The following is a 27,208-nucleotide window of genomic DNA, read 5'->3' as shown; positions in this document are numbered from 1 at the left end:
GTGGGTTTTACTCCCGGAAACTGTCTTCCGCGGAGTGCAACTATCAGATTGGTGACAGGGAGTTATTGGCCATCGTGCAGGCCCTTAAAGAATGGAGGCACTTGCTCGAGGGTTCGGTGGTTCCGGTTCTCATCCTGACGGACCACAAGAATCTGACCTACCTTTCTGAGGCCAAGAGATTGACACCACGTCAGGCCAGATGGGCTCTGTTCTTGTCACGTTTTAATTACGTGGTCTCCTACCTACCCGGTTCCAAGAACATCAGGGCGGATGCCTTATCACGGCAGTACTCCGAGCTGTCCAGGGAGGAGTCGATTCCGACTTCGGTCATACCTCCGAATCAGATCCTGGCCGCCATTCGCACCAGCCTGACCTCTCCCCTGGGTGAGCAGATTTTGGCGGCTCAATCTGGTGCTCCCTCTGGGAGACCCAACGGCAGATGTTTTGTGCCTGAGGAGTTGCGCACTCGGTTGTTGCAAACCTACCATAACTCCAAGACCGCGGGGCATCCTGGAAAGAATCAGCTGTCCTGGGCTGTTTCACGTCTGTTCTGGTGGCCTTCCCTACGTTCTGACATCGCCGCATATGTAGCGGCATGCTCCGTTTGTGCCCAGAGTAAGTCCCCTCGGCACCTTCCGTTGGGCCTTCTGCAACCCATAGCCACCGGGGAGCGCCCATGGTCACACCTGGGGATGGATTTCATTGTGGACCTCCCTGCATCCCGAGGCCATACGGTCATTCTCATGATTGTGGATCGGTTTTCCAAAATGTGCCACTGTGTTCCTCTCAAGAAGTTACCCTCTGCACAAGAGTTGGCAACGATTTTTGCCAGGGAGGTCTTCCGGTTGCACGGTTTGCCCAAGGAGATTGTGTCGGATCGGGGGAGTCAGTTTGTGTCCAGGTTCTGGCGCGCCTTTTGCTCCCAGTTGGGGATTCATCTCTCCTTCTCCTCGGCCTACCACCCTCAGTCCAATGGGGCCGCAGAACGATCCAATCAGGCCTTGGAGCAATTCCTTCGTTGCTATGTCTCCGACCACCAAGACAATTGGGTTGACCTCCTGCCTTGGGCTGAGTTTGCCAGGAACACGGCGGTGAACTCTTCCTCTGGGACGTCTCCCTTCATGGCCAATTATGGGTTCCAACCTGCCGTGTTACCGGAGGTATTCTCTCCCCAGGATATTCCGGCTGTGGAGGATCACCTTTCCGTCCTACGTGCTTCTTGGGTACAGATCCAGAAGTCCCTTGAGGTCTCTGCGCAGCGCCAGAGACTCCAGGCTGATCGCAGACGAGCGCCTGCTCCTTCCTACCAGGTCGGAGACCGTGTATGGTTGTCCACCCGCAACCTCAACCTTCGAGTGCCCACTCCCAAGCTGGCGCCTCGCTTTGTTGGTCCCTTCCGAGTGCTTCGCAGGGTAAACCCGGTAGCCTATGCCCTTGCGCTTCCTCCTGGCATGCGGATCTCCAACGTGTTTCATGTCTCCCTGTTGAAGCCACTGGTGTGTAATCGTTTCACTTCCTCGGTTCCTCGGCCACGTCCGGTCCAAGTGGGCAATCGTGAGGAATATGAGGTGAGCAATATCCTGGACTCACGCCTGGTCCGCGGTCGGTTGCAGTTTTTGGTCCATTGGCGTGGTTATGGTCCAGAGGAGCGTTCCTGGGTTCCCTCCGCAGATGTCCATGCTCCTGCCTTGCTCCGAGCCTTCCACGCACGCTTCCCTCAGAAACCGTTTTGTGCTCCGCGGAGGAGGGGCCCTTGAGGGGGAGGTACTGTCATGGTCTTACCTTCTTGCTGTTCTCCTTCGTTTGACATGTGCTGGCGGCCATCTTGGTTTCTGGGTTTCTTGTAGCCTTCCACCCTGCGGCTCCTCCTTCCCACTGGGAGGAGCTGGATGCCTAGCTCATATATATAGGAGGTCTGTGGCTTCAGTTCCTTGCTTGGTCCTCTTGTGTTCACATGCTTCTAAGACTGCTGCTGCTTCTGGTTCCTGATCCTGGCTTCGTCTGACTACCCTGCTGGTTCCTGATCCTGGCTTCGTCTGACTACCCTGCTGGTTCCTGATCCTGGCTTCGTCTGACTACCCTTCTGGTTCCTAAACTCTGGCTTCGCAAAGACTCTGCTCGGTTTCACCATCCGTTTGGACTTTTGCTTTACAGCTTTATTTTCAATAAAGCCTTCTTATTTTCTCTTATCTCTTGTTGTACGTCTGGTTCATGGTTCCGTGACAATTTTCCCTTATAACCATGTTATAATGGAAACTAATAATGATCAGGTCCCCATCCCGATCGTCTCCTAGCAACCGTGCGTGAAAATCGCAACGCATCCGCACTTGCTTGCGGATCCTTGCGATTTTCGCGCAACCCCATTTCTATGCGGCCTGCGTTACGTGAAAAACCCACAAAGAGGAGCATGCTGCGATTTTCACGCAACGCACAAGTGATGCGTGAAAATCACCGCTCATGTGCACAGCCCCATAGAAATGAATGGGTCCGGATTCAGTGCGGGTGCAATGCGTTCACCTCACGCATTTCACCCGGGCAGAAATCTCGCCCGTGTGAAAGGGGTCTAACTGGTAAAGCTGGCAATTCCATAAAAGCTGTGTTCGTGCCTCGTGACGGTGTGATTTTGCCACAGTTTTCCAAAGCCTTGTCTTTGGGTATACATTGTACAGCACTGTACCTGGTATATAATGAAGAGGCTGCAGCACTTGCCCATTCACCGCAGCCCTTTCAAACAAGTTGTCGGTGCTGAAGGTTGGTCACCTCCTCCCTGCACAGTTATCTCTGCACATGTCACAAAAAATGCCCCCAACACACAGTCTCACAGAATTTAATGAATCATTTTCTCACTACGGGTTCCTGTGGACCATTTGGCTGCTGTAAATTATATATCAAAAGGCTGCTGTTTTAAAATTATGTAAAGAAAGTAGAATAAAAAAAATTAAAACAGGTGACATTTCAGCAAACAGAAACGCAAAGGGAAAGTTTTCAGGACATGCAAATTCACACAGATAAGAAAGGCATCTCAGCTTGCAACACATGTAAATACATGGAAGGAATATGGTACACATACATTATTAAAGTGGTTCTCTGGGATTTAGATATTCATGGCCCAACCTCAGGAGAGGTCATCAATATCAGATGGGTGGGGATTCGACTCCCTGCGCTAATCAGCTGTATGGAGCTCCACAACTTCCTGAAACAGCTGATTGGCAGGGCTGCCGGAAATCGGACTCCCACCGATCTCATTTTGATGACCTAACTATGAAAATCCTGGAGAACCTCTTTAATCCAGCTCAGCAAGTTACCTGGCTTGCTGCTAACCACACTTTGCATCTTTCGAGGTAGATTGGTCAAATCACAAAGAAAAATGTAGACTCTGTGACACTCCAGCTCATCCCAGCCAGCAGTTAGAATCTGAAAAGAAACACTGATATGCTTATAAACATGTAAACAGGGCAACAGATAATGTTTTATAAGCTAATGGCATGGTGGGATGTTTAAATTACCTATGAGAAGCTAGGCATACACATTAGATAAATGAGGGATGAACCAGGTGTTCCAGTGGGACTGGCCAGCCATCTAATGTGTATGCGGCCTGCTCTCTTGGATTTCAACTGCCCAATACTTTTGTTCTCGGAAAAATAAGGATTTCCAAAGGTGTCTGGCAATGGCTTTCTCCTCACTCTCCGTTTAGGACACATGTAGGGCTACGGAAAGATAGTTGTCAGCTAAAAGAGCATTCGGCCTACAATTATCTAAAGTGGCTAAAGTGTTTTGTAAAACTGCTGTATAAAGCATTTTGAATATTTTAATCTTCCTTTAGTACCCTGTTACTTTTTTTTATTACTTTTTAAAATGGATGGAACATCGTTAACATAGCACAGTACAAAGTATGTGCAAATCTCATTCAAATGCAGAAATCTGCAAATTTGCGTGTAAATACATAATACTGAAGATGTTCACACAGTTCCTCGAGTACATATTTTCTTGCTCAATGTGCTAGACATGTGTAGTGATTTTTTCTAATTATGTAACATATAATTTTTTAGATTCCCACTGTGAGGTGATCCCCAAGGGTTTTTGCAGCCTTGCAATAAAAATCATTAAACTTTGTTTCTTATTTCAAAAAGAAAACATGAACTCAGTAGATGTGGAAGATTCTGTTTAGATTTACAACGTGAGCAATTTAAAAATCAAGTGCAGACGTTAGGAGTGAAATATTTCTGTTCATAACAAAGAAAGAAAAAAAAATTCTGACAACTTTACAACTGTTCTGTACTGAAATGTAGCTTTTACAATAGCTAATGATTTCCTCAGAATAAGCTACCACTCATAATATATTAATTTAACACAAAAATAAATATATCAATGAATAAAACTGAGTGACAAAAATTTCTTCTAAACATCCAGCTGTCCCTCTTTCTGTGCTGTGTAGATGTATGTGTTTTCTTACATACAGATGTTCGTATAAGGCTGTCTACAGTGTGTATGCATTGTGTATGGGAATGTGTTACTAACAACAAACATAAGCAGTGTGGTTTCAAAAACTTTAATTAAGGGTGGCCATGTACTTTCATTAGCTGTCGACTGACAGCTATTTCTCCTGACTCTATCCCAGCTCCTCCATACACGTACATGTTCAGCACAACCGAACGTGAATGTGTATTCAGTAGGAAGAGAGGAGAAAGCCGCTGCCAAAGAACAAAAAGTTAGGGCGAAATCCGGAGAATTGGAAGCTCGCTGCACACATTAGACTGTCAGCCAAACCCGCCATTCTCGGTGTGTTCAGCCAACAATACACTAATGTATATGGGGCCTTAAGAGACCAAGGATGATATATAGTCATCATTTGTAGTTCTGATTCGAATGGGATTAATCAATAGAAACTAACCTTTAAAAATGCACCGTAGCAAAACAGGCCGAGACACTGAGATGGCGATGGACAGCCACACAATTTAAAACAAGAAATCTGCAAAGAACAAGACAAAGGTAAATTCCTTACAATTTACATGGGGCCCAATGCTTCTGATTTTAAAGGGGTTTTCCGAGATTTTGATACTGATGACCTATCTTCACGACCTCGTCGGAGGTCCAAAACTCAGGACCCCAGAAGATCAGCTGTTTGAGAAGGCACTGGCGTTCCCATGGGTGCCGCGGCCTTCTCGCAGCTTACCAGGCACAGTGCAGTACATTGTATAGCGGCTGTGCTTGGTATTGCACTCAGCCAAATGTAAGTGAATGGGGCTGGGCGGGATACCAAGCACAGCCGCTATACAATGTACAGCTCTGTGCTCGGTGAGCACGGAGAAGGCAGCCGAGCTCACAGAAGCACCAGTGTCTTCTCAAACAGCTGATCGGCAGGGTCCTGGCCACAGCTTTAAAGGGTTAGTCCAGTTACTACAAGTTTGCCTCTCTATACACTGGATAGGGAATAATTAACTGATGGGGATGAAGGGGGCGGAATGGCGGAGATAACCGAGCACTGTAAGCTATCTCCAGCAGTCCCATAAATGAATATTATTTTCGGCGTTTCACCCCTTAATGTTCCTCCACTGGCTGTCATCATCTATTGCAATAAATATTATTACTTCCATTGTGAACTGAACTTGAAATTCCACAAATCTCTTCCAAGCAATGAGACTTCCAAAAAGGAATTTCAAGCAAGAAAATGTTTTAAAAGGCCACATTTTTTCAGAGACTCTTGGATGCCACAGACAGATAAATGATCAGCTTCTGACATTTGCAACAGCAATTATCCAGATGCCCATTTACAAGTACAGCTTTAAAAATAACCAGCACTACATACCCCACCCCTGAGTGACAGCTCTAACATCCAACCAGGAGGCTGCAATAGTGGTCACTCAGAGCAGAGGGGAGGGAGGAGCTGGGGAACCTTCAGCGTAAAGACACTGGGGCACTGCACATGATGGGACCGGCCTCCACAGCACTTGCTATTGCTGCAAAGGGGACTCCTCAGTCATACAAGAAGCATAAGCCTCCACAGAAATATGTTTAAACCCTTTTGCCAACCATGACTGTATGTACGTCACTGGTGGGCAGGGATTATATGAAGCGTATTCAGGAGCTGACAGCTGACACCCACCTGCAATGGCCAGAATCAGACAGTGGCGGATCCAGAGCCTGGTCTCGGGAGGGGCACTTCCAGATTATTTTCTGTCCGCCGCCACAAAACAATGGTGCTTATACAGTCCTGATCAAAAGTTTAAGACGACTTGAAAAATGGCAAAAAATCATATTTAGCATGGCTGGATCTTAACAAGGTTCCTAGAGCTTCAACATGCAACAAGAAGAAATGGGAGTGAGACAAAACACTTTTTGAGCATTCAATTTAATGAAAACAACGAATAAACTGAAACAGGCTGTTTTTCAGCTGATCAAAAGTTTAGGACTACACCTCCAAAAAAAAACTAAACCCCCCAAAACAGAAATCCAACTTCCAAAGATGAATTCAGCAATGAGTAGCTCCGCCGTTATTGTTTATCACTTCAAAAATTTTGCTTGATGCAAGCGTTTCCATGAGGTGAGTGGGAACATTTCTCCAAGTGGTGAAGACGGCCGCACGAAGGCCATCTACTGTCTGGAACTGTTGTCCATTTTTGTAAACTTCCCTTGCCATCCATCCCCAACGGTTCTCAATTGGATTTAGATCAGGGGAACACGCAGGATGGGCCAAAAGAGTGATGTTATTCTCCTGGAAGAAGTCCCTTGTCCTGCGGGCATTGTGTACCGTAGCGTTGTCCTGTTGAAAAACCTAGTCGTTACCACACAGATGAGGGCCCTCAGTCATGAGGAATGCTCTCTGCAACATCTGGACATAGCCAGCGGCCGTTTGACGCCCCTGCACTTCCTGAAGCTCCATTGTTCCACTGAAGGAAAAAGCACCCCAGACCATTATTGTGCCCCCTCCACTGTGGCGCATAGAAAACATCTCAGGTGGGATCTGCTTGTCATGCCAGTAACGTTGGAAACCATCAGGAACATCAAGGTTAAATTTTTTCTCATCAGAGAATAAAACTTTCTTCCACCTTTGAATGTCCAAACGAGCAGTTCTGTGGCGTTCAAGGAGACGAGGTCTTTGAAGACGTTTTTTGTTTTTGAAGCCCTTCAGTCTCAGATTCCGTCTGATGGTTATGGGGCTGCAGTCAGCACCAGTAGGGGCCTTAACTTGGGTCGAGGATCGTCCAGTGTCTTGACGGACAGCCAATTGGATCCTCCGGCTCAGTGCTGATGAAATTTTTTGGGGTTTTCCACTTGACTTTTTTGTTCCATAACTCTCAGGATCATTTAAGAAATTCCAAATGACTGTCTTACTGCGTCCTACCTCAGCAGCGATGGCGCGATGTGAGAGACCCTGCTTAAGCAGTTTAACAACCCGACCATGTTCAAAAAGGGAGAGTTTTTTTGCCTTTGCCATCACAGCATGTGACTACCTGACTAAAAATGACAATGAATCCACATCTTTGCACAGATTTGGCCTTTTAAAGGCATGTGGTCCTAAACTTTTGATCAGCTGAAAAACAGCCTGTTTCAGTTTATTCGTTGTTTTCATTAAATTGAATGCTCAAAAAATGTTTTGTCTCACTCCCATTTCTTCTTGTTGCATGTTGAAGCTCTACTTGGAACCTTGTTAAGATCCAGCCATGCTAAATATGATTTTTTGCCATTTTCAAGTGGTCTTAAACTTTTGATCAGGACTGTAGAACAGACTACACAGTGTAGAGGTATACTGTATATTGTGTGGCACAGTGTATGCTATATGTGTATAACAAACATATTTCACATGAAAACTTACAATTACTTGGCTTGGCCCTTGGGGATCTCGGACACCACTTCAACACTTTGGCTGGGGGGCTCGGCGGAGCTGATGTGTTTTATCCTAATGAGAAAGATTTCATAATAAGGATTTGGAGAAGGGGCAGAGGGATAGCAGAGCAGGGAGAGGCTGGTGCTGCTACTAGGGGGTCATACCATGGGGGAGTAATAAAGCCCACCATAATGCCCGCCCCAGTAGAAATAATTCTCCTTATAATGCAAGTATAAAATACCCCTTCTTAGTGCCCCCCGTAGATGACCCCATAGTACTCCTCTCCCCCCTTCCCCATAGTACCCACCATAATGTGTTCCAGTATAAAATTGTACTGTACAGAGCGCCCCATATAAAATACCCCTTCTTTGTGGCCTCAGTAGATGCCCCTATAGTGCCCCCAATAATGTGCCAGTAACAAGAGCAACCCCCCAATCATGTGCCAGTAATAACAGCCCCCCATGTGCCAGTAATAACAGCCCCCCCATGTGCCAGTAATAACAGCCCCCCATGTGCCAGTAATAACAACCCCCCATGTGCCAGCAATAACAGCCCCCCCATGTGCCAGCAATAACAGCCCCCCCATGTGCCAGCAATAACAGCCCCCCCCATGTGCCAGTAAAAGTATTGTATATATAAAAAAAACAAAAAAAAACACATACTTACCTCCATGTCAGCAATGCGATGCAGGCCTCTTCCGGCCTGTGTCCCGCGCTGTACGGCTCAGGCGGCCTCTTATAGGCTGCCGGCCTAGTGCCGGCAGCCTATCAGAGGAAGGGAAAGGGACACGCCTCTCCCTCCCCAGCACAGCCATCTGTATCGCTGTCCTGAGGACGGCGATACAGATGACTATGGAGATGAGAGCTTCCACAATGGAAGCGCTCATCTCCCTGTGCCCTGCCGCCGCAGCTATCTCGGGAGGGGGGGGGGGGGGAAGTTGCCCCCCTCCCCTGGATCCGCCACTGGAATCAGAGATATTGCTAGTCTTGGCTATTTAACCCCTTATATGCCATACTCAATTTTGACTGTGGAATCTGAATGTTTTGGCCACATTCACACGACTGTGTGACGGACCTTTCTGTGTTGCAGACTAAAAACCGTGGATCCACAAACCACAGACACCGGCCATGTGCACCCTCCATTCACTTATTGACATAGCAAGAATCATATATATTTCATAATCGCACTGACCCACAGGATAAAGTTAACATATTTATTTTACTTCACAGTAAACTCTGTAAAAAAAATGGAACCCTATAAAAAACATGCAAAAGTCTGTATTTTAGTTCCATTCCTCCCACAAATAATTTTTTTGAAAGTTTCTTAATACATAATATTACAGGTTTTAGTTATTAGATTTTTGGAGAGGTCGTTCATCCAGGGAGTTATTCTGATTGCCTGATTGGAGTCGGGAAGGAATTTTTTCCCCTTAAATGAGGAAGAATGACTCATGAGGGTTTTTTGTCTTCCTCTGGATCAACTTTGCAGGATAACAGGCTGAACTGGATGGACGGATGTCTTTTCTCATCCTTACAAACAATGTTAATATGTTACATAAAATTAAACGTTAAATAGTGGCATCAATAAATACATGTCCCACAAAAAAAAAATCTGTCATATGTCCATAGAAAAATGAAAATGCCATGGCGCTTGAAAGGTGGAAGGAAAAAAAAAATGACGCTAAAACAGCCTGGTTCTGAAAGTGAATAAGCCATCATAAAATGACCTATTGTTTAAATCAAGTTTTTTCATGTTAAACATATTTTTAAAGAATTTTTGGTGATGATATATTTAATTTTTCATGTCATTATCTATATTTTAAAGATCTTAAAATTCAGCAGTATTCGCAGTGCCCAATAAGCCTAATAATAGGCGCCACTTCTTAGTTAAATCATATTTTATTGTGACTTTATCTCAAAAAGTACAATCCAAGTACCAGAAACATATGATAAGGAGATACAATATTTGTAGTAGTCTGGTGAAACAATTACTTTCAAATAATCATGAAATTAAGAATAAATAACACATAAAGGGGGAACACAACCACAACACACAGTGGGGGGGGTCCTCTTTTAGCTGTAGTGACTAGTTTTAAGTGAGGCAATCATATCCTCCATTCCCATAATTATATGAAGTTCATCGACCCAATTTGCCCTAGAGCAAGAAATGGTAGATTTCCAAAATCTAGGAATAACCATTCTCATAGCTACAACTACAACAGAGAAAGATGCTCTTCCTAATATGGTGAACAGGACCCGAAAACACAGACAGTAAGGCCATCATCAACGAAATAGAGGAAGATACATGGAATGAAACACTGGGTAAATCAGTAATATCAACCCATAATTGTTTGATCTTCGGACAGTGACACCATATGTGCTCCATGGTTCCTACCTCACACTGGCATCTCCAGCAAATATCAGAACAGATAGGGTACATTTGATGTAGGTGAGATTGAGTCAAATACCACCTAGTCAGAAGACTGTTTATGAGTTAAGTAAAGGAATTTGTCCCAGTCCGTAGTAGAGTATGGTGTCCCTCTAGTCTTCTCCCAAGAAGTAAGGAATGAAGGTGCCCCGGAAACCGTCTCCCCTAGAAGCAACCCACACACAGGTGTGAGAGCGGAGGCCTGGATATGCATAGCTGGTCAAACAGCTGTAGGGAACAAGACGACTCCTCTCGTGAAAAAGAGGAAATAGGCGCCACTTCTTGGTCTGTCCAGATCACTTTTCAGCAGTCATCTCATTATCATTACAGACATGATTAGAATGACAGATAACACATAGATAGTTAGTTAGTTAGATAAATAGATAGATAAATAGACAATGAGGTCCCCCTCCCTGTCCATTGTGTCTATGGCCCATAATGGCTTCGGTAAAGTGTATCTCTAAATGCTATTAAAAATAGCCCAGGCAAGATGGCCGCCCCCATAATCATGTTCAGGAAATAGAATTTAAATAAAATCTACAATCAGAAAATAAAAACTGATTTAAAAAAAAGAATAGGTGTCGCTATCTGGTTTTAACTGGCAGAAAAAGATTATAGGTGACACATTCCCTTTAAGATGTTAAACAGATTTACCCTTCACCTATCTACCTCTGTCAGCAGTTTTGAGGGATTAAACTTCTGACAGGTTCCCTCTATCTCTTTTCACTTATTTTAACCGTCATTCAGAAACAAAATTTTACAAGAGTCTTACTTCTGAAATAATCTTATGAATGAACTTGAGCCTCTCTCTGGTGGGTAGTAGTAGTGTACACCTCTTAAACAATAAACCTGCAACGTGGAAACAAAGCATCAAGTTAGATTTCGTAGAGAACTGCATACACTACGATATTCATATAGCTAAAGTAACTGTGTATCCTACAATAAAAGGTTGCATACTTTTTCTTAGCCCCAATCTTTCATCATATGGTTTTCCAGACGTACAGGCTTCAGACATTATCTACATTTTGCACTGTACAACTATTTGTAAATTTACCCCTACCTGACCCAGTATGTGTATCTTCAAATGCAATAACTGCTTTTATTCAGTTATTTAAATAATTTTTTGCATCTATTTTCAGTGATACATGGGACTTTAATGTAATTTTTATTTTAGTATTTTTTGTTTTTATTTTTTATTCCTGGGAAAATGTAAAAAAGGAAAAATAGTATATTTTTCATAATTTTCAAATTTTATATTTAAGCTAAGTTAATATCATGTTTAGTTTTCTGTTCTTCGGATCCGTAAATATTTTTTTAAATTATGTCCCCTTACCATCACAGTCAGTTTGATATGAGGGTTTTGCTTTCAACCAGTAATTATTGAGATTTAAACCTGTATAAACCGTATATTGACAATCTGACTGAGCTGTCAATTTGTTTCATGTATATCTACCCACTATAATCCTTTGCTTACATACCGTTAGAATGGGCTACACAGAGACTTTGGTCACAGCAAACGAACCCAGAATTATCAAAATTACACTGTACTGGATTTTGTGTGATTGTGTTCATTGTAGCGACAACTTGCGAGCTTTATTGCAACTCCATTCAACTGAATTATTTTGCAAGATTGCATTGTAACACAGCGACCAAAGTTGCTAAACAGCCTCAACCTTATTGCAAAGCATGACTTATTATACAAAATTTTATATATAGATATACAGTATATGAATATGGACGTGACATGATTTTCCTTTTAAGCTTTGCATCTGATCCACACAATCAATAAAAAATAAAAAAAACAACATATGTTCACATCGCCTTTTTCCCTGCAGATTTTGGCACATACTCTCCCACTGTTTTCAAAGGGAAAACCACTGTTGTTTATATGACGCTGATTTTTCTGTGGTCATGTGAGAAGATTGGAAATCAGCCTTGTACCTCTTACAAATCAAACCGTATCCATTACAGTAACTGCTGCTATAGTATTGTGACTGTTGCTAGAACCTTGGTTAACCCCTTAAGGACACGGCCATATTTCACCTTAAGGACCAGGCCATTTTTTGCAAATCTGACCAGTGTCACTTTATGTGTAAATAACTTTAAAACGCTTTGACTTATCCAGGCCATTCTGAGATTGTTTTTTCGTCACATGTTGTACTTCATGACACTGGTAAAATGGAGTAAAAAAAAATCATTTGTATTTATAAAAAAATACCAAATTTACCAAAAATTTAGAAAAATTAGCAAATTTCAAAGTTTCAATTTCTCTACTTCTATAATACATAGTAATACCTCCAAAAATAGTTATTACTTTACATTTACCATATGTCTACTTCATGTTTGCATCATTTTGGGAATGACATTTAATTTTTTGGGGACGTTACAAGGCTTAGAAGTTTAGAAGCAAACCTTGAAATTTTTCTGAAATTTTTAAAAACCCACTTTTTAAGGACCAGTTCAGGTCTGAAGTCACTTTGTGAGGCTTACATTCTAGAAACTACACCCCTCAAGGTATTCAAAACTGATTTTACAAACGTCATTAACCCTTTAGGTGTTCCACAAGAGTTAATGGCAAATGGAGATAAAATTTCAGAATTTAGATTTTTTGGCAAATTTTATATTTGAATCTATTTTAAACCTGTTAGCAAGGGTTAACAGCCAAACAAAACTCAATATTTATTGCCCGGATTCTGTAGTTTGCAGAAAAACTCCATATGTGGCCGTAAACTACTGTACGGGCACACGGCAGGGCGTAGAGGGAAAGGTGCGCCGTGTGATTTTTGGAAGGCAGATTTTGCTGGACTGGTTTATTTACACCATGTCCCAATTGAAGCCCCCCTGATGCACCCCTAGAGTAGAAACTCCAAAAAAGTGACCCCATTCTAGAAACTACACCCCTCAAGGTATTCAAAACTGTTTTTACAAACTTTGTTAACCCTTTAGGTGTTCTACTCTAGGGGTGCATCAGGGGTTCTTCAAATGGGACATGGTGCCAAAAAAAAAGGCCATCAAAATCTGCCTTCCAGAAACCATACGGCGTTCCTTTCCTTCTGCGCCCTGCCGTTTGGTCATACAGCAGTTTACGACTACATATGGGGTGTTTCTGTAAACTGCAGAACCAGGGTAATAAATATTATGTTTTGTTTGGCTGTTAACCCTTGCTTTGTTACTGGAAAATAATGATTAAAATGGAAAATTTGCCAAAAAATAGCTGTTTTTATTTTATTTTTTTGACCGTGTTCATCTGAGGGGTTAGGTCATGGGGTATTTTTATAGAGCAGATTCTTACGGATGCGGCGATACCTAATATGTCTATTTTTTTTATTTTTTTTTGTTTTACAAAATAGTATTTTTGAAAAAAAAATTTTTTGGTTTTAGTGTCTCAAGTATGAGAACCATAGTTTTTTTTCGATTGTAAGTAGCTAAATGGAATTAAAATTGGGTAAGGGGATTATAAATTTAGTACTCCATGGAAGTGTGGTACTCCCTGAAGCAACCAATAATGCAGAGGCCCGGATAATCGGTGCACATGTCACACTGAGGCCCCTTAGATCCGGATGCGTTCCGGGTGCATTGCGGCAAACCCGCGCAAGTAGGTACGCAATTGCAGTCAGTTTTGACTGCGATTGCGTTCCGTTGTTCAGTTTTTATCGCGCGGGTGCAATGCGTTTTGCACGCGCGTGATAAAAAACTGAATGTGGTATCGGTGTTGGTGTTGTGTAAATTGTATTATTTTCCCTTATAACATGGTTATATAGGAAAATAATAGCATTCTTAATACAGAATGCTTAGTACAATAGTGCTGTAGGGGTTAAAAAGATAATAATAATTTAACTCACCTCAATCCACTTGTTCGCGCAGCCCGGCTTCTCTTCTGTCTTCATCTTTGCTGTGAACAGGAAAAGGACCAACAGGAAAAGGACCTTTGATGACGTCACTGCGCTCATCACATGGTCCATCACATGATCTTTTACCATGGTGATGGATCATGTGATGGACCGTGTGATGAGCACAGTGACGTCACCACAGGTCCTTTTCCTGTGCACAGCAAAGACGAAGACAGAAGAGAAGCCGGGCTGCGCGAACAAGTGGATGAGGTGAGTTAAAAAAATTTTTTTGAACCCCTCCAGCCCTATTGTACTATGCATTCTGTATTAAGAATGCTATTATTTTCCCTTATAATAATGAACGGGATTTTAACGCAGCCCCATTTACTTCTATGGGGCCTGCGTTGCGTGAAAAACGCACAATTTGGAACATGCTGAGATTTTCACGCAACGCACAAGTGATGGTGAAAATCACCGCTCACGTGCACAGCCCCATAGAAATGAATGGGTCCGGATTCAGTGCGGGTGCAATGCGTTCACGTCACGTGTGAAATGGGCCTGAGTGGTTGTGTCCTTTCGTATCCCCCTCCTGTGACACACTCTGCACCTTTTTTGGGTCCGTCCCTTCTTTACAGTATGGTGGAACACACCTGGAAAGTGTTGGCCAGGGACGATCCGGGCGCCTCCAGTTCCCGAGGTACTCCGGCCTTCTCTTTCCCGGTCAGAAAAGATCAGGGCCTTGAGGACTGCCTCATAAAACTGGAGGAATTTCCCTGTGTTGCCAGCGCTCCGGGACAGCACAAAAGAGTTGTACAAGGCAACCTGTACCAAGTAGACCGCAACTTTTTTGTACCATGCCCGGGTTTTCGCATGGCATTATATGGCTTGAGGACTTGATCAGAGAGATCAACTCCTCCCATATACCGATTGTAGTCGACGATACAGTCGGGCTTGAGGACCGTTGCCGCAGTACATCGGACAGGGACAGAGGTGATGCCGTTACCGTGAATTGTGGACAGTACAAGGACATCCCTCTTGTCCTTAATTCTGACCAGCAACAGGTTTCCACTGGTAAGGGCACGGGTATCACCCCTGGGGATAGGTACTTGGAGGGGGTGGGTGGGGAGACCGCGTTGATTTTTCCGCACGGTCCCACAAGCGGACGTGGATCTGGCGGCGAGGGACTGGAACAATGGGATACTAGTATAAAAGTTCTCCACGTACAGGTGGTAACCCTTATCTAGCAGTGGGTGCATAAGGTCCCACACAAGTTTCCCACTAACACCCAGAGTGGGGGGAAATTCTGGGGATTGAATACGAGAATCTTGCCCCTCGTACACACGAAACTTGTTAGTGTACCCTGAGGTACTCACAAAGTTTGCTTCACGCCATACCTCGCCCGCTTAGAGGGAACATAATGGCGGAAAATGAGTCTCACCTTGAAAGCAATGAGAGACTCATCAACCGCGACCTCCCTTCCAGGTACATAGGCCTCCAAAAATTTGGCCCCAAAGTGATCGATGACCGGTCTGATTTTGTACAGGCGGTCATAGGCAGGATCACCTTGGGGAAGCCATGCTGCACTATCTGCATAATGCAGGCATTTCCGGGTGGCCTCAAACTGGGTACGTATCATGGTCGTACTGTAAAGTGGGGTCTGGTATAGGACGTTCACACTCCAGTAATTTCTGACTGGTTTTTTGACTAGGCCCATGTGCAGCACGAGGCCCCAAAACGTCCTCATCTCGGCTGCACTGACCGGAGTCCGGCCACCGACCCTAGCCAAAAAGGAGCCCGGGTGTTGAGCAATGAACTGTTGGGCGATCACGTTAGTTTGCTCCACCATCAGATTCACAAAGTGGTCACTGAAAAAAAGACTAAAATAGTCATATTCAGTGAAGCCCACTGTGGGAATCTGGATTCCTGGTTGGCCAACAAAATCAGAATGCTCTGGGGTACACCATGCAAGTTCACCGGTAGGGGGCTCCGCTGGACTTAACTGGTGGGCCGGAAAACTAGTACGAGCCCCAGAGCTGCTCGTACTAGTGTGGGCCACAGGGTCCCTGGCATGGCGGTCCCCTTGCTCCGCCTGGCAACGTCTCTGCCGCCTTGGGGGCTCATCATCATCGCTAGATGATGAGGAGGACGCGGATGACAAAAGGAAAGTGGGGTCATCCTCGTCCTCACTGGGGCTCTCGGAGTCGGAGGCAAGCTGAGCGTTTACCCCCTCTCACCTGAGAACATCCGGCGGGCCATAGGGGAGTGTGTGTGTGGAAATCTTTATTTAGTGTGCGTGTGTGTGGGGGCATGGGTGTTCGCATACTTATCCCTAAAACTAACAGAAAAAATAAATAAATAAAAAAAGCCCAAAAAAATAGAAAAAAAAAAGATTCAAACTCGCTGATCAGCCGTCCGAAGCTGATCAGCGGTGGGGTGTGCGATGCGCTAACAGTGGCCGGACGCTAAGAGTGGAGTGGCACTGTGGAGGGTCAGAAGGGGATGCTGGGCACAGATGGGGGGTTGCTGGGCACAGATCCGATGCAGGCTCCTCTCTCCTCGCTCCCGGACACAGAAAGGAGGAGGAGAGGAGAGCTGCATCAAGTTAAACCTCCCGCCCGTGCAGCCAATCAGAAGCGATAATGAGTGGTGATGTCAGGATCGCAGGATGATGATTGGTGGTGTATTATCACATCACCGATCACCATCCTGTTCCGGGTTATCGGGTCACCAGAGACCTGAATAACCCGGAAACACAGCAAACCACAGGTCTGAATTGACCTGCGGTTTGCCGCGATCGCCTATACGGCCCCCTCGCGCATTGTCCCAGGGTGACTGCTGATTGATTTCCGAAGGCACCCAGTTCCGATCACCGCCCGCCGCGTGGCAGTGATCGGAAATACACATGACGTACCGGTACGTCATGTGTCCTTAAGTACCAGGACATCATGACGTACTGGTACGTCATGTGTCCCCAATAGGTTAAGAGGGGTGGCGTGGCACTCTGGTGCTAGAGTTGTGGGTTCCTAGCCCTAAATAATATCAGTATAGAAACTCAAGCACTCCAGTAGATATAGTGATGTCAAAATATTTTTTTATTTTTGTGGGTTTTCTCTGCAGGCAACTCAAAGTGACAGTGTGATGTTTTGGTCTATTACAACCTTTTTCAAACACAAGTTGCCAATGAAGGATTAAAGATGAACAAGGAATGTACATTGAGCTGGTAGGCATGTGTATGCACACCATGAGGGACGCTGGTATATTGAGGGACGCTGGTATATTGAGCTGGTAAGCTTGCGTACCCACACTATGAGGGACGCATCCCTCATGGTGTGAATACACATGCCTACCAGCTCAATGTACTTTCCTTGTTCATCTTTAATCCTTTATTGGCAACTTGTGTTTGAAAAAGGTCATAATAGACCGAAACGTAACACTGTCACTTTGAGTTGCCTGCAGAGAAAACCCACAAAAATAAAAAATATCTTTACATCACTATATCTACTTGAGTGCTTGAGTTTCTATACTGTTGCTAGAACCTGACAGCAGTGCTGTTATATTATCTTTACACAAATGTTTAGATTTCCCAGCGCTTTATTGTGCCATGTAACTTGTACCCATGATGATATGCTAAGTTATGATAAGTGATTTACCATGTACTGTGTCTATAAGCTGCTGTGAGATGCCAGCGACAGAATGACAAAGGTATGTGCGTAAGAATAGTTGTCAACAGTCCCGAATTTCTGGTATTCGGTAAACAAAAATAGCACCATTTCCAGGAACAAACACATAAAACAACAATGCCGACATCAAACAATAAAACCATTCTTGTTCCAATTTCTGTATTAATAGAAAACTGTTAGGAACTTGTCCAAGACGTTAATTTTTTGTTGTTATTGGCCAACAGCCACAGAAGTTGAAGCCTAAAATGGAAAGCCAAGTTAAGAACATTGTATATGTTTCACAATGAATGAAATCAGCTACATTCATACTAGTGATTTATTTTACCTTTTTTTTTTTTTTTTACAAGGGTTTTGTACAGAAAGCAAAGGAAAATTGATTCAATTCATATTAACACAAATGCTCACATTTGCATCATCAAGATTTGTCTTGCATTGAATTCTGTGTATCTTATGCCCAATCTATGTGAATCCTATAAAGGTGTTCTCCAAGACCGGGAACCCATGTTTAGGTGGCTGGGCAGGGCGAAAAAAAATTAAGAAAAAAAACCTGACCTGTCACAGGCGTTCCAGATCCAGCACTAAGATCCCCTTTTCCCCGAAACATTTGCTTTCACTTTGTGCAGGTTGTCTGAACAACCAAAGGCAGCTCAGTCCTTTAAAAGGCTTCTCCAGAATAGATGTATTGATTTTTATGATAGGATATTTATATTTCAGTACCCTGCCAATCCCCTGCTGTGCAATAGCTCTGGCGCCATAAACAGGCACCAGAACCTCACAGCTCTGTCCACTGGAGCTGGTTACTGCAGTGCTGCTCCCATGCATTACCCACACCACTGCACAATGGAAGAAGCCATGTAGTTTTAGTGCCTGAGCTACTGCTAATTGGCAGGGTACCAAAGTTGGACCCTCTGTTGATCTACTATTGGTGACCTATCCTAAGGATAGGTCATTAGTACCTCAGTCTTGGAGAAATATGTAATGCAAATGCTAACACTCACAAAAAAGTCCTGCAGTTTTCACACTGGCAACCATATAGAAACATAGAATATGTCGGCAGATAAGAACCATTTGGCCCATCTAGTCTGCCTAATATACTAAATACTATGGATAGCCCCTGGCCCTATCTTATATGAAGGATGGCCTTATGCCTATCCCATGGATGCTTAAACTCCTCCACTGTATTTGCAGCTACCACTTCTGCAGGAAGGCTATTCCATGCATCCACTACTCTCTCAGTAAAGTAATACTTCCTGATATTACTTTTAAACCTTTGCCCCTCTAATTTAAAACTATGTCCTCTTGTAGCAGTTTTTCTTCTTTTAAATATTCTCTCCTCTTTTACCTTGTTGATTCCCTTTATGTATTTAAAAGTTTCTATCATATCCCCTCTGTCTCATCTTTCTTCCAAGCTATACATGTTAAGGTCCTTTAATCTTTCCTGGTAAGTTTTATCCTGCAATCCATGTACCAGTCTAGTAGCTCTTCTCTGAACTCTCTCCAAAGTATCAATATCCTTCTGGAGATATGGTCTCCAGTACTGAGCACAATACTCCAAATGAGGTCTCACTAGTGCTCTGTAGAGCGGCATGAGCACCTCCCTCTTTCTACTGGTAATTCCTCTCCCTATACACCCAAGCATTCTGCTAGCATTTCCTGCTGCTCTATGACATTGTCTACCTACCTTTAAGTCTTCTGAAATAATGACCCCTAAATCCCTTTCCTCAGATACTGAGGTTAGGACTGTATCACTGATTTTATATTCTGCTCTTGGGTTTTTACGTCCCAGGTGCATTATCTTGCACTTATCAACATTAAATTTTAGTTGCCAGATTTTTGACCATTCCTCTAGTTTTCCTAAGTCCTTTTCCATTTGGTGCATCCCTCCAGGAACATCAACCCTGTTACAAATCTTTGTGTCATCAGCAAAAAGACACACCTTACCATCGAGGCCTTCTGCAATTTCGCTGATAAAGATATTAAACAATATGGGTCCCAGAACAGATCCCTGAGGTACCCCACTGGTAACAAGACCTTGGTCTGAATATACCCCATTGACTACAACCCTCTGTTGCCTGTCCCTCAGCCACTGCCTAATCCATTCAACAATATGGGAGTCCAAGCCCAAAGACTGCACTTTATTGATAAGCTTTCTATGTGGGACAGTATCAAAAGCCTTACTAAAGTCTAGATAAGCGATGTCTACTGCACCTCCTCCATCTATTATTTTAGTCACCCAATCAAAAAAATCAATAAGATTAGTTTGACATGATCTCCCTGAAGTAAACCCATGCTGTTTTTCATCTTTCAATCCATGGGATTTTAGATGTTCCACAATCCTCTCCTTAAAGGGTTTCTATCACTTCGTATGACATATTTAGGTGTCAGACACTAGCGATCCGCTAGTGTCTGCTCTGCCCAACCATCCTAATATGATAGGTTTTGGGGCAGCCGTTTTGCTAAAATAACAACTTATATCTATATGCTAATGAGCCTCTAGGTGCTATGGGGGCGTCATTAGCACCTAGAGGCTCCGTCTACCTTCATAAACTGTCGCCGCCCAGCGCGTCCCTCCAGCCCGCCCATCTCCTGCTGAATGCGATCCTCTCCATGCGCGTCTCTGTTCTGCGCATGCGCAATGAATGTCTGACCGCTTCCCTGCTCAGACATCTCCACTGCGCCTGTTCCTCGGAGCACTATGATGTCATCGGCGCAGGCGCAGTGGAGATGTCTGTGCAGGGAAGCGGTCAGACATTCATTGCGCATGCGCAGAACAGAGACGCGCATGGAGAGGATCGCATTCAGCAGGAGATGGGCGGGCTGGAGGGACGCGCTGGGCGGCGACAGTTTATGAAGGTAGACGGAGCCTCTAGGTGCTAATGACGCCCCCATAGCACCTAGAGGCTCATTAGCATATAGATATAAGTTGTTATTTTAGCAAAACGGCTGCCCCAAAACCTATCATATTAGGATGGTTGGGCAGAGCAGACACTAGCGGATCGCTAGTGTCTGACACCTAAATATGTCATACGAAGTGATAGAAACCCTTTAAGTATGGTTTCCATTAATTTCCCCACTATTGATGTCAGGCTTACTGGCCTATAGTTGCCCGATTCCTCCCTACTACCTTTCTTGTGAATGGGCACAACATTTGCTAATTTCCAATCTTCTGGGACGACTCCTGTTGCCAGTGATTGGTTAAATAAATCTGTTAATGGTTTTGCTAGTTCACCGCTGAGCTCTTTTAATAGCTTTGGGTGTATCCCATCAGGCCCCTGTGACTTATTTGTATTAATTTAGACAGCTGACTTAGAACCTCTTCCTCTATAAAGACACATGCATCAAAAGATTCATTAGTCTTCTTTCCTAACTGAGGTCCTTCTCCTTCATTTTCCTTTGTAAAAACTGAACAGAAGTATTCATTGAGGCAGTCAGCTAGTTCTTTATCTTCTTCCATATACCTTCCTTCTTTTGTTTTTAATTTGGTAATTCCTTGTTTTAGTTTCCTTTTTTCATTTATGTATCTGAAGAATGCCTTATCGCCTTTTTTCCCTGACTGAGCTAATTTCTCTTCTGCCTGTGCTTTGGAAGCTCTTATAACTTGTTTGGCCTCTCTCTGCCTAATCTTATAAATTTGTCTGTCATCCTCGTTTTTTTTTTTTTTTCTAATTCCTAAATGCTATCTTTTTGTTTTTAATGATTTTGGCCACTTCTGCTGAGTACCACAGTGGTCTCTTCCTTTTTTTGCTTTTACTGACAAGCCTAATGCAATTTTCTGTTGCCTTCAATAGTGCCACTTTTAAGTAGTCCCATTTCTCCTGGACTCCAATGAAACTGTTCCAGTCTGATAGGGACTCGTATACCACTAATCTAATTTTAGAAAAGTCCGTTTTTCTAAAATCTAAAACTTTTGTTTTTGTGTGGTGTGACTCAGTCACTGTACTTATAGTAAACCACACTGACTGGTGATCACTAGATCCCAAGCTTTCCCCTACAGTAATATCAGATACCAAATTCCCATTTGTGAATACTAAATCTAAAATGGCCTCCTTCCGGGTTGGCTCCTCCACTACTTGCTGTAGAGATAATCCCAGTAGGGAATTTAGAATATCTGTACTCCTGGCAGAACTAGCTATTTTGGTTTTCCAGTTTACATCTGGAAGATTGAAGTCTCCCATAATGATAACTTCCCCCTTCAATGTCATTTTAGCTATTTTCTCAACTAGTAGATCATCTAATTCTTTGACTTGGCTAGGTGGTCTATATATCACCCCTACACGAGTTACCTTATGATTATCAAGCTGCACGGTAACCCAAACTGACTCTAAATTGTTCTCGCTAACTTGTATCAAATTTGATTTTATGTTATCTTTCACATACAGGGCCACCCCTCCCCCTTCTTGCCTTCTCTGTGTTTCCTGTATAGAGAGAACCCTGGTATTGATATATCCCAGTCATTACTCCCCTTGAACCACGTCTCAGTAACAGCCACTACATCTATATTCTCAGATGCCATTATAGCCTCAAGTTTATTGATCTTATTCTCTAGACTGCGAGCATTTGTAGACAAGACTCTGAGCTTGTCATTTCTTAACCTTTGTGCTACTGGCTTCTTCTGGCATTGTTCCGGGGGGCAGTTGGACTGCTGGATTATCACTCTTTTGCCCCCCTTTCCTAGTTTAAATGCTTCTTAGCAAATACCTGGAACTGTTCACCGAGGACATTCGTTCCTTTGAGAGAAAGATGCAAACCATCTTTCTTGTACAGTTCTTTTCCATTCCAACAAGAGCCAGGTCTAAAGTATGTCAAGACTTGTCTGTCTTTTGAGAGCAGCTACATGGGTCATAGACACAATGAACAGGAGAAGACCCTATTGACTTCTATGGGAGTTTTCTAGGCATGATCTGTGACCTGTGCAGTGGTCAGGAGGGAGCTGATAAGCTGTCATATCACCTATTGTGAATAAAGGATCCTGTGTTATCTATACAGGGGTTTAACATGGCCTGATAGTCTGCCAGATTATCGGGGAAAAAGTCCCTGCGAATGCTCGTTCCCAACAATCTGCCAGTGTAAAGGTGCAACTTACAACCTGATGAACGAGCGAAACATAATTATTCTTTCTGGACAGCAGATCCTGCAGTCTAAACAGCACTCTGTTGCCCACAAACAATGCAGCTGTATGAAGATTGCAATAGCGATCTCTCGTTCTCATACTGTGGAGGTGATCGCTGAAAGTAAATGCACCACTTCACCCCCACTGAACAAGAAGCTCCTCAGCCTTTCTAAACCCACCATTACTTTTCACTGTAAATCTGCCTGGGTGATAATAACTACTGAAAGGTAACCAGGTAAACAGAAAATCATGGCCTATTATTAGACCTATAGGTCACTGCAGGATTATATACATTTTTATTAAATATAGTGACGTGGAAAATTAACCCCCTCACACACCAAATTTAAAAAATATGTCAGTAAAAACAAAGAAGAATAGTGATCGTCACTGCTGAGAGTGAATATGTCAAACATATGCACAAAATCAATTGTGTTGCTCACGGAGTCTGTGTTATATAGTTGCTGAGGTGGTGCTCTAATAATATATCCTAATAATATATCCAAACAAAGAAAACAGCCACGGCACTCACCAGCATAAAATCTTCTTCCTTTATTTCTCCATCTAACAACAAACAGGGTAATCAGACACAGGGTGTCCCACATCTGACTACCGTTTGTTGTAACAGCGGCTGCTCAGCGCCGCTGTTCCCCTGCTTACCGCTGTGGTTCTGGGCGCCGTGTTCAGCGGTGATCTGCAGCCGATGCTTCCAATTTCACCGTTGCAGTCCCAGGCTCTGTCTGTGTGGGTGCTGTTGTTTTGGATCCGCTCCAAAGTTTGCTCACAGCCCTGGCCACAGCATGCTTGCTGTTTGTTCATGCTGCACTTACTTAAGGGCCGGCGTGCGTCACTTTCTGGGCTTTGTGGCTTAGGTCATGTGACCTTGCTGACCTATCCTACCCCTTCTGTGCATATATAAGTGGCTCAGCCCCCTTCCCAGATGCCTCAGTGTCAAGGTCCTTGTGCTCTGCTAAGGCTCCTGATAACCACTTGTGTTCCTGACTCGTATTTGTGTTATTGGATTCTGATACCCGTCTGATCCCTGCCTGCTAGCCTTGACTGCCCTGTTGCCGAACTGGATTGCCTGACCTGTACCTGTGCCGGCTGCCCTGACATTTCGCCTGTCTGAACCCACCTCTGCCTCATCCTTCGGTCCTGCACTGTTGTTCCTGGTAACGACTCCGCCTGCACTTCTGGTACCTTTCCCTGGTACCTCCTGGTCTGCCTGGACGAGCTGCATCGTGTGCCTATCCTCCTCATGAGGTAGGGACCTGGTGTTCCCCTCGGTAAAGTCTATCCCCACCATCAGGGGTACTGTGAAGAATCGAGGGGTTCACTTAGACAATGCCCTTAGAGGAGGTTGGGCACGTGGCAAAGTGGGTTCATACCCGCTGGTTCGTGACATTTGTCTTTATATGGAGAAATAAAGCAAGAAGATTTTATGCTGGTGAGTGCTATGACTATTTTCTAAAAAAAATAAGTTTAATACAAAAATGTGATTTAAACAATAGGTCATTTTCTGATGACAGTTTTTTACTACCACTGTGTTTATGGACCTGCGTTGTGGACATGTGTCCTGGGCTGAGTCTACTGACCTGAACTCACAGCATCCAAGGAGCTATGATACTGGTGAGTCTGGGTCAATAGACCCATGCATGGACTGGGATACTAGTTTGTTACACATGCAAGGCAAGAAGGGGGAGGGGTGGCCCTGTATGTGAAAGACAGCATAAAATCTAATTTGATACAAGTTAGCGAGAACAATTTAGAGTCAGTTTGGGTTACCTTGCAGCTTGATAATCATAAGGTAACTCGTGTAGGTGTGATATATAGACCACCTAGCCAAGTCAAAGAATTAGATGATCTACTAGTTGAGGAAATAGCTAAAATGACATTGAAGGGGGAAGTTATCATTATGGGAGACTTCAATCTTCCTGATGTAAACTGGAAAACCAAAATAGCTAGTTCTGCCAGGAGTACAGATATTCTAAATTCCCTACTGGGATTATCTCTACAGCAAGTAGTTGAGGAGCCAACCCAGAAGGAGGCCATTTTAGATTTAGTATTCACAAATGGGAATTTGGTATATGATATTACTGTAGGGGAAAGCTTGGGATCTAGTGATCACCAGTCAGTGTGGTTTACTATAAGTACAGTGACTGAGTCACACCACACAAAAACAGATTTTAGAAAAACTGACTTTTCTAAAATTAGATTAGGGGTATACGAGTCCCTATCAGATTGGAACAGTTTCATTGGAGTCCAGGAGAAATGGGACTACTTAAAAGAGGCACTATTGAAGGCAACAGAAAATTGCATTAGGCTTTTCAGTAAAAGCAAAAAAAGGAAAAGACCACTGTGGTACTCAGCAGAAGTGGCCACAATCATTAAAAACAAAAAGATAGCATTTAGGAATTATAAAAAATAAAAAAATGAGGATGACAGGCTAATTTACAAGATTAGGCAGAGAGAGGCCAAACAAGTTATAAGAGCTTCTAAAGCACAGGCAGAAGAGAAATTAGCTCAGTCAGGGAAAAAAGGCGATAAGGCATTCTTCAGATACATAAATGAAAAAAGGAAACTAAAACAAGGAATTACAAAATTAAAAACAAAAGAAGGAAGGTATATGGAAGAAGATAAATAACTAGCTGACTGCCTCAATGAATACCTCTGTTCAGTCTTTACGAAGGAAAATGAAGGAAAAGGACCTCAGTTAGGAAAGAAGACTAATGAATCTTTTGATGCATGTGTCTTTACAGAGGAAGAGGTTCTAAGTCAGCTGTATAAAATCAATACAAATAAGTCACAGGGGCCTGATGGGATACACCCAAAGCTATTAAAAGAGCTCAGCAGTGAACTAGCAAAACCATTAACAGATTTATTTAACCAATCACTGGCAACAGGAGTCGTCCCAGAAGATTGGAAATTAGAAAATGTTGTGCCCATTCACAAGAAAGGTAGTAGGGAGGAATCGGGCAACTATAGGCCAGTAAGCCTGACATCAATAGTGGGGAAATTAATGGAAACCATACTTAAGGAGAGGATTGTGGAACATCTAAAATCCCATGGATTGAAAGATGAAAAACAGCATGGGTTTACTTCAGGGAGATCATGTCAAACTAATTTTATAGATTTTTTTGATTGGGTGACTAAAACAATAGATGGTGGAGGTGCAGTAGACATCGCTTATCTAGACTTCAGTAAGGCTTTCGATACTGTCCCACACAGAAGGCTTATCAATAAATTGCAGTCTTTGGGCTTGGACTCCCATATTGTTGAATGGATTAGGCAGTGGCTGAGGGACAGGCAACAGAGGGTTGTAGTCAATGGAGTATATTCACACCAAGGTCTTGTTTCCAGTCGTGTACCTCAGGGATCTGTTCTGGGACCCATATTGTTTAATATCTTTATCAGCGAAATTGCAGAAGGCCTCGATGGTAAGGTGTGTCTTTTTGCTGATGACACAAAGATTTGTAACAGGGTTGATGTTCCTGGAGGGATACACCAAATGGAAAAGGATTTAGGAAAACTAGAGGAATGGTCAAAAATCTGGCAACTAAAATTTAATGTGGATAAGTGCAAAATAATGCACCTGGGGCGTAAAAACCCAAGAGCAGAATATAAAATCAGTGATACAGTCCTAACCTCAGTATCTGAGGAAAGGGATTTAGGGGTCATTATTTCAGAAGACTTAAAGGTAGGCAGACAATGTCATAGAGCAGCAGGAAATGCTAGCAGAATGCTTGGGTGTATAGGGAGAGGAATTACCAGTAGAAAGAGGGAGGTGCTCATGCCGCTCTACAGAGCACTAGTGAGACCTCATTTGGAGTATTGTGCGCAGTACTGGAGACCATATCTCCAGAAGGATATTGATACTTTGGAGAGAGTTCAGAGAAGAGCTACTAAACTGGTACATGGATTGCAGGATAAAACTTACCAGGAAAGATTAAAGGACCTTAACATGTATAGCTTGGAAGAAAGATGAGACAGAGGGGATATGATAGAAACTTTTAAATACATAAAGGGAATCAACAAGGTAAAAGAGGAGAGAATATTTAAAAGAAGAAAAACTGCTACAAGAGGACATAGTTTTAAATTAGAGGGGCAAAGGTTTAAAAGTAATATCAGGAAGTATTACTTTACTGAGAGAGTAGTGGATGCATGGAATAGCCTTCCTGCAGAAGTGGCAGCTGCAAATACAGTGAAGGAGTTTAAGCATGCATGGGATAGGCATAAGGCCATCCTTCATATAAGATAGGGCCAGGGGCTATCCATAGTACTCAGTATATTGGGCAGACTAGATGGGCCAAATAGTTCTTATCTGCCGACACATTCTATG

At 43.4% G+C, this 27,208-nt stretch overlaps 1 protein-coding gene across 1 annotated transcript in view; it reads right to left on the bottom strand.

Moving 5' to 3' along the window:
* Positions 1-27,208, bottom strand: part of FBXO47 (F-box protein 47) — a 181,036-nt gene that overhangs the window by 65,671 nt on the left and 88,157 nt on the right. The window contains exons 3-5 of the mRNA XM_040436628.1: positions 11,025-11,101; positions 4,892-4,969; positions 3,306-3,414 (exon numbers count right to left, since the gene is read on the bottom strand). Of these exons, the coding sequence (XP_040292562.1) occupies positions 3,306-3,414; positions 4,892-4,969; positions 11,025-11,101 (264 nt within the window). The remainder of the gene's footprint in view (positions 1-3,305; positions 3,415-4,891; positions 4,970-11,024; positions 11,102-27,208) is intronic.

This window comes from Bufo bufo, chromosome 6 (assembly GCF_905171765.1).
Source record: "Bufo bufo chromosome 6, aBufBuf1.1, whole genome shotgun sequence".
Classification (NCBI taxonomy): Eukaryota; Metazoa; Chordata; class Amphibia; order Anura; family Bufonidae; genus Bufo; species Bufo bufo.
This window is presented reverse-complemented; position numbering and strand designations above follow the sequence as displayed.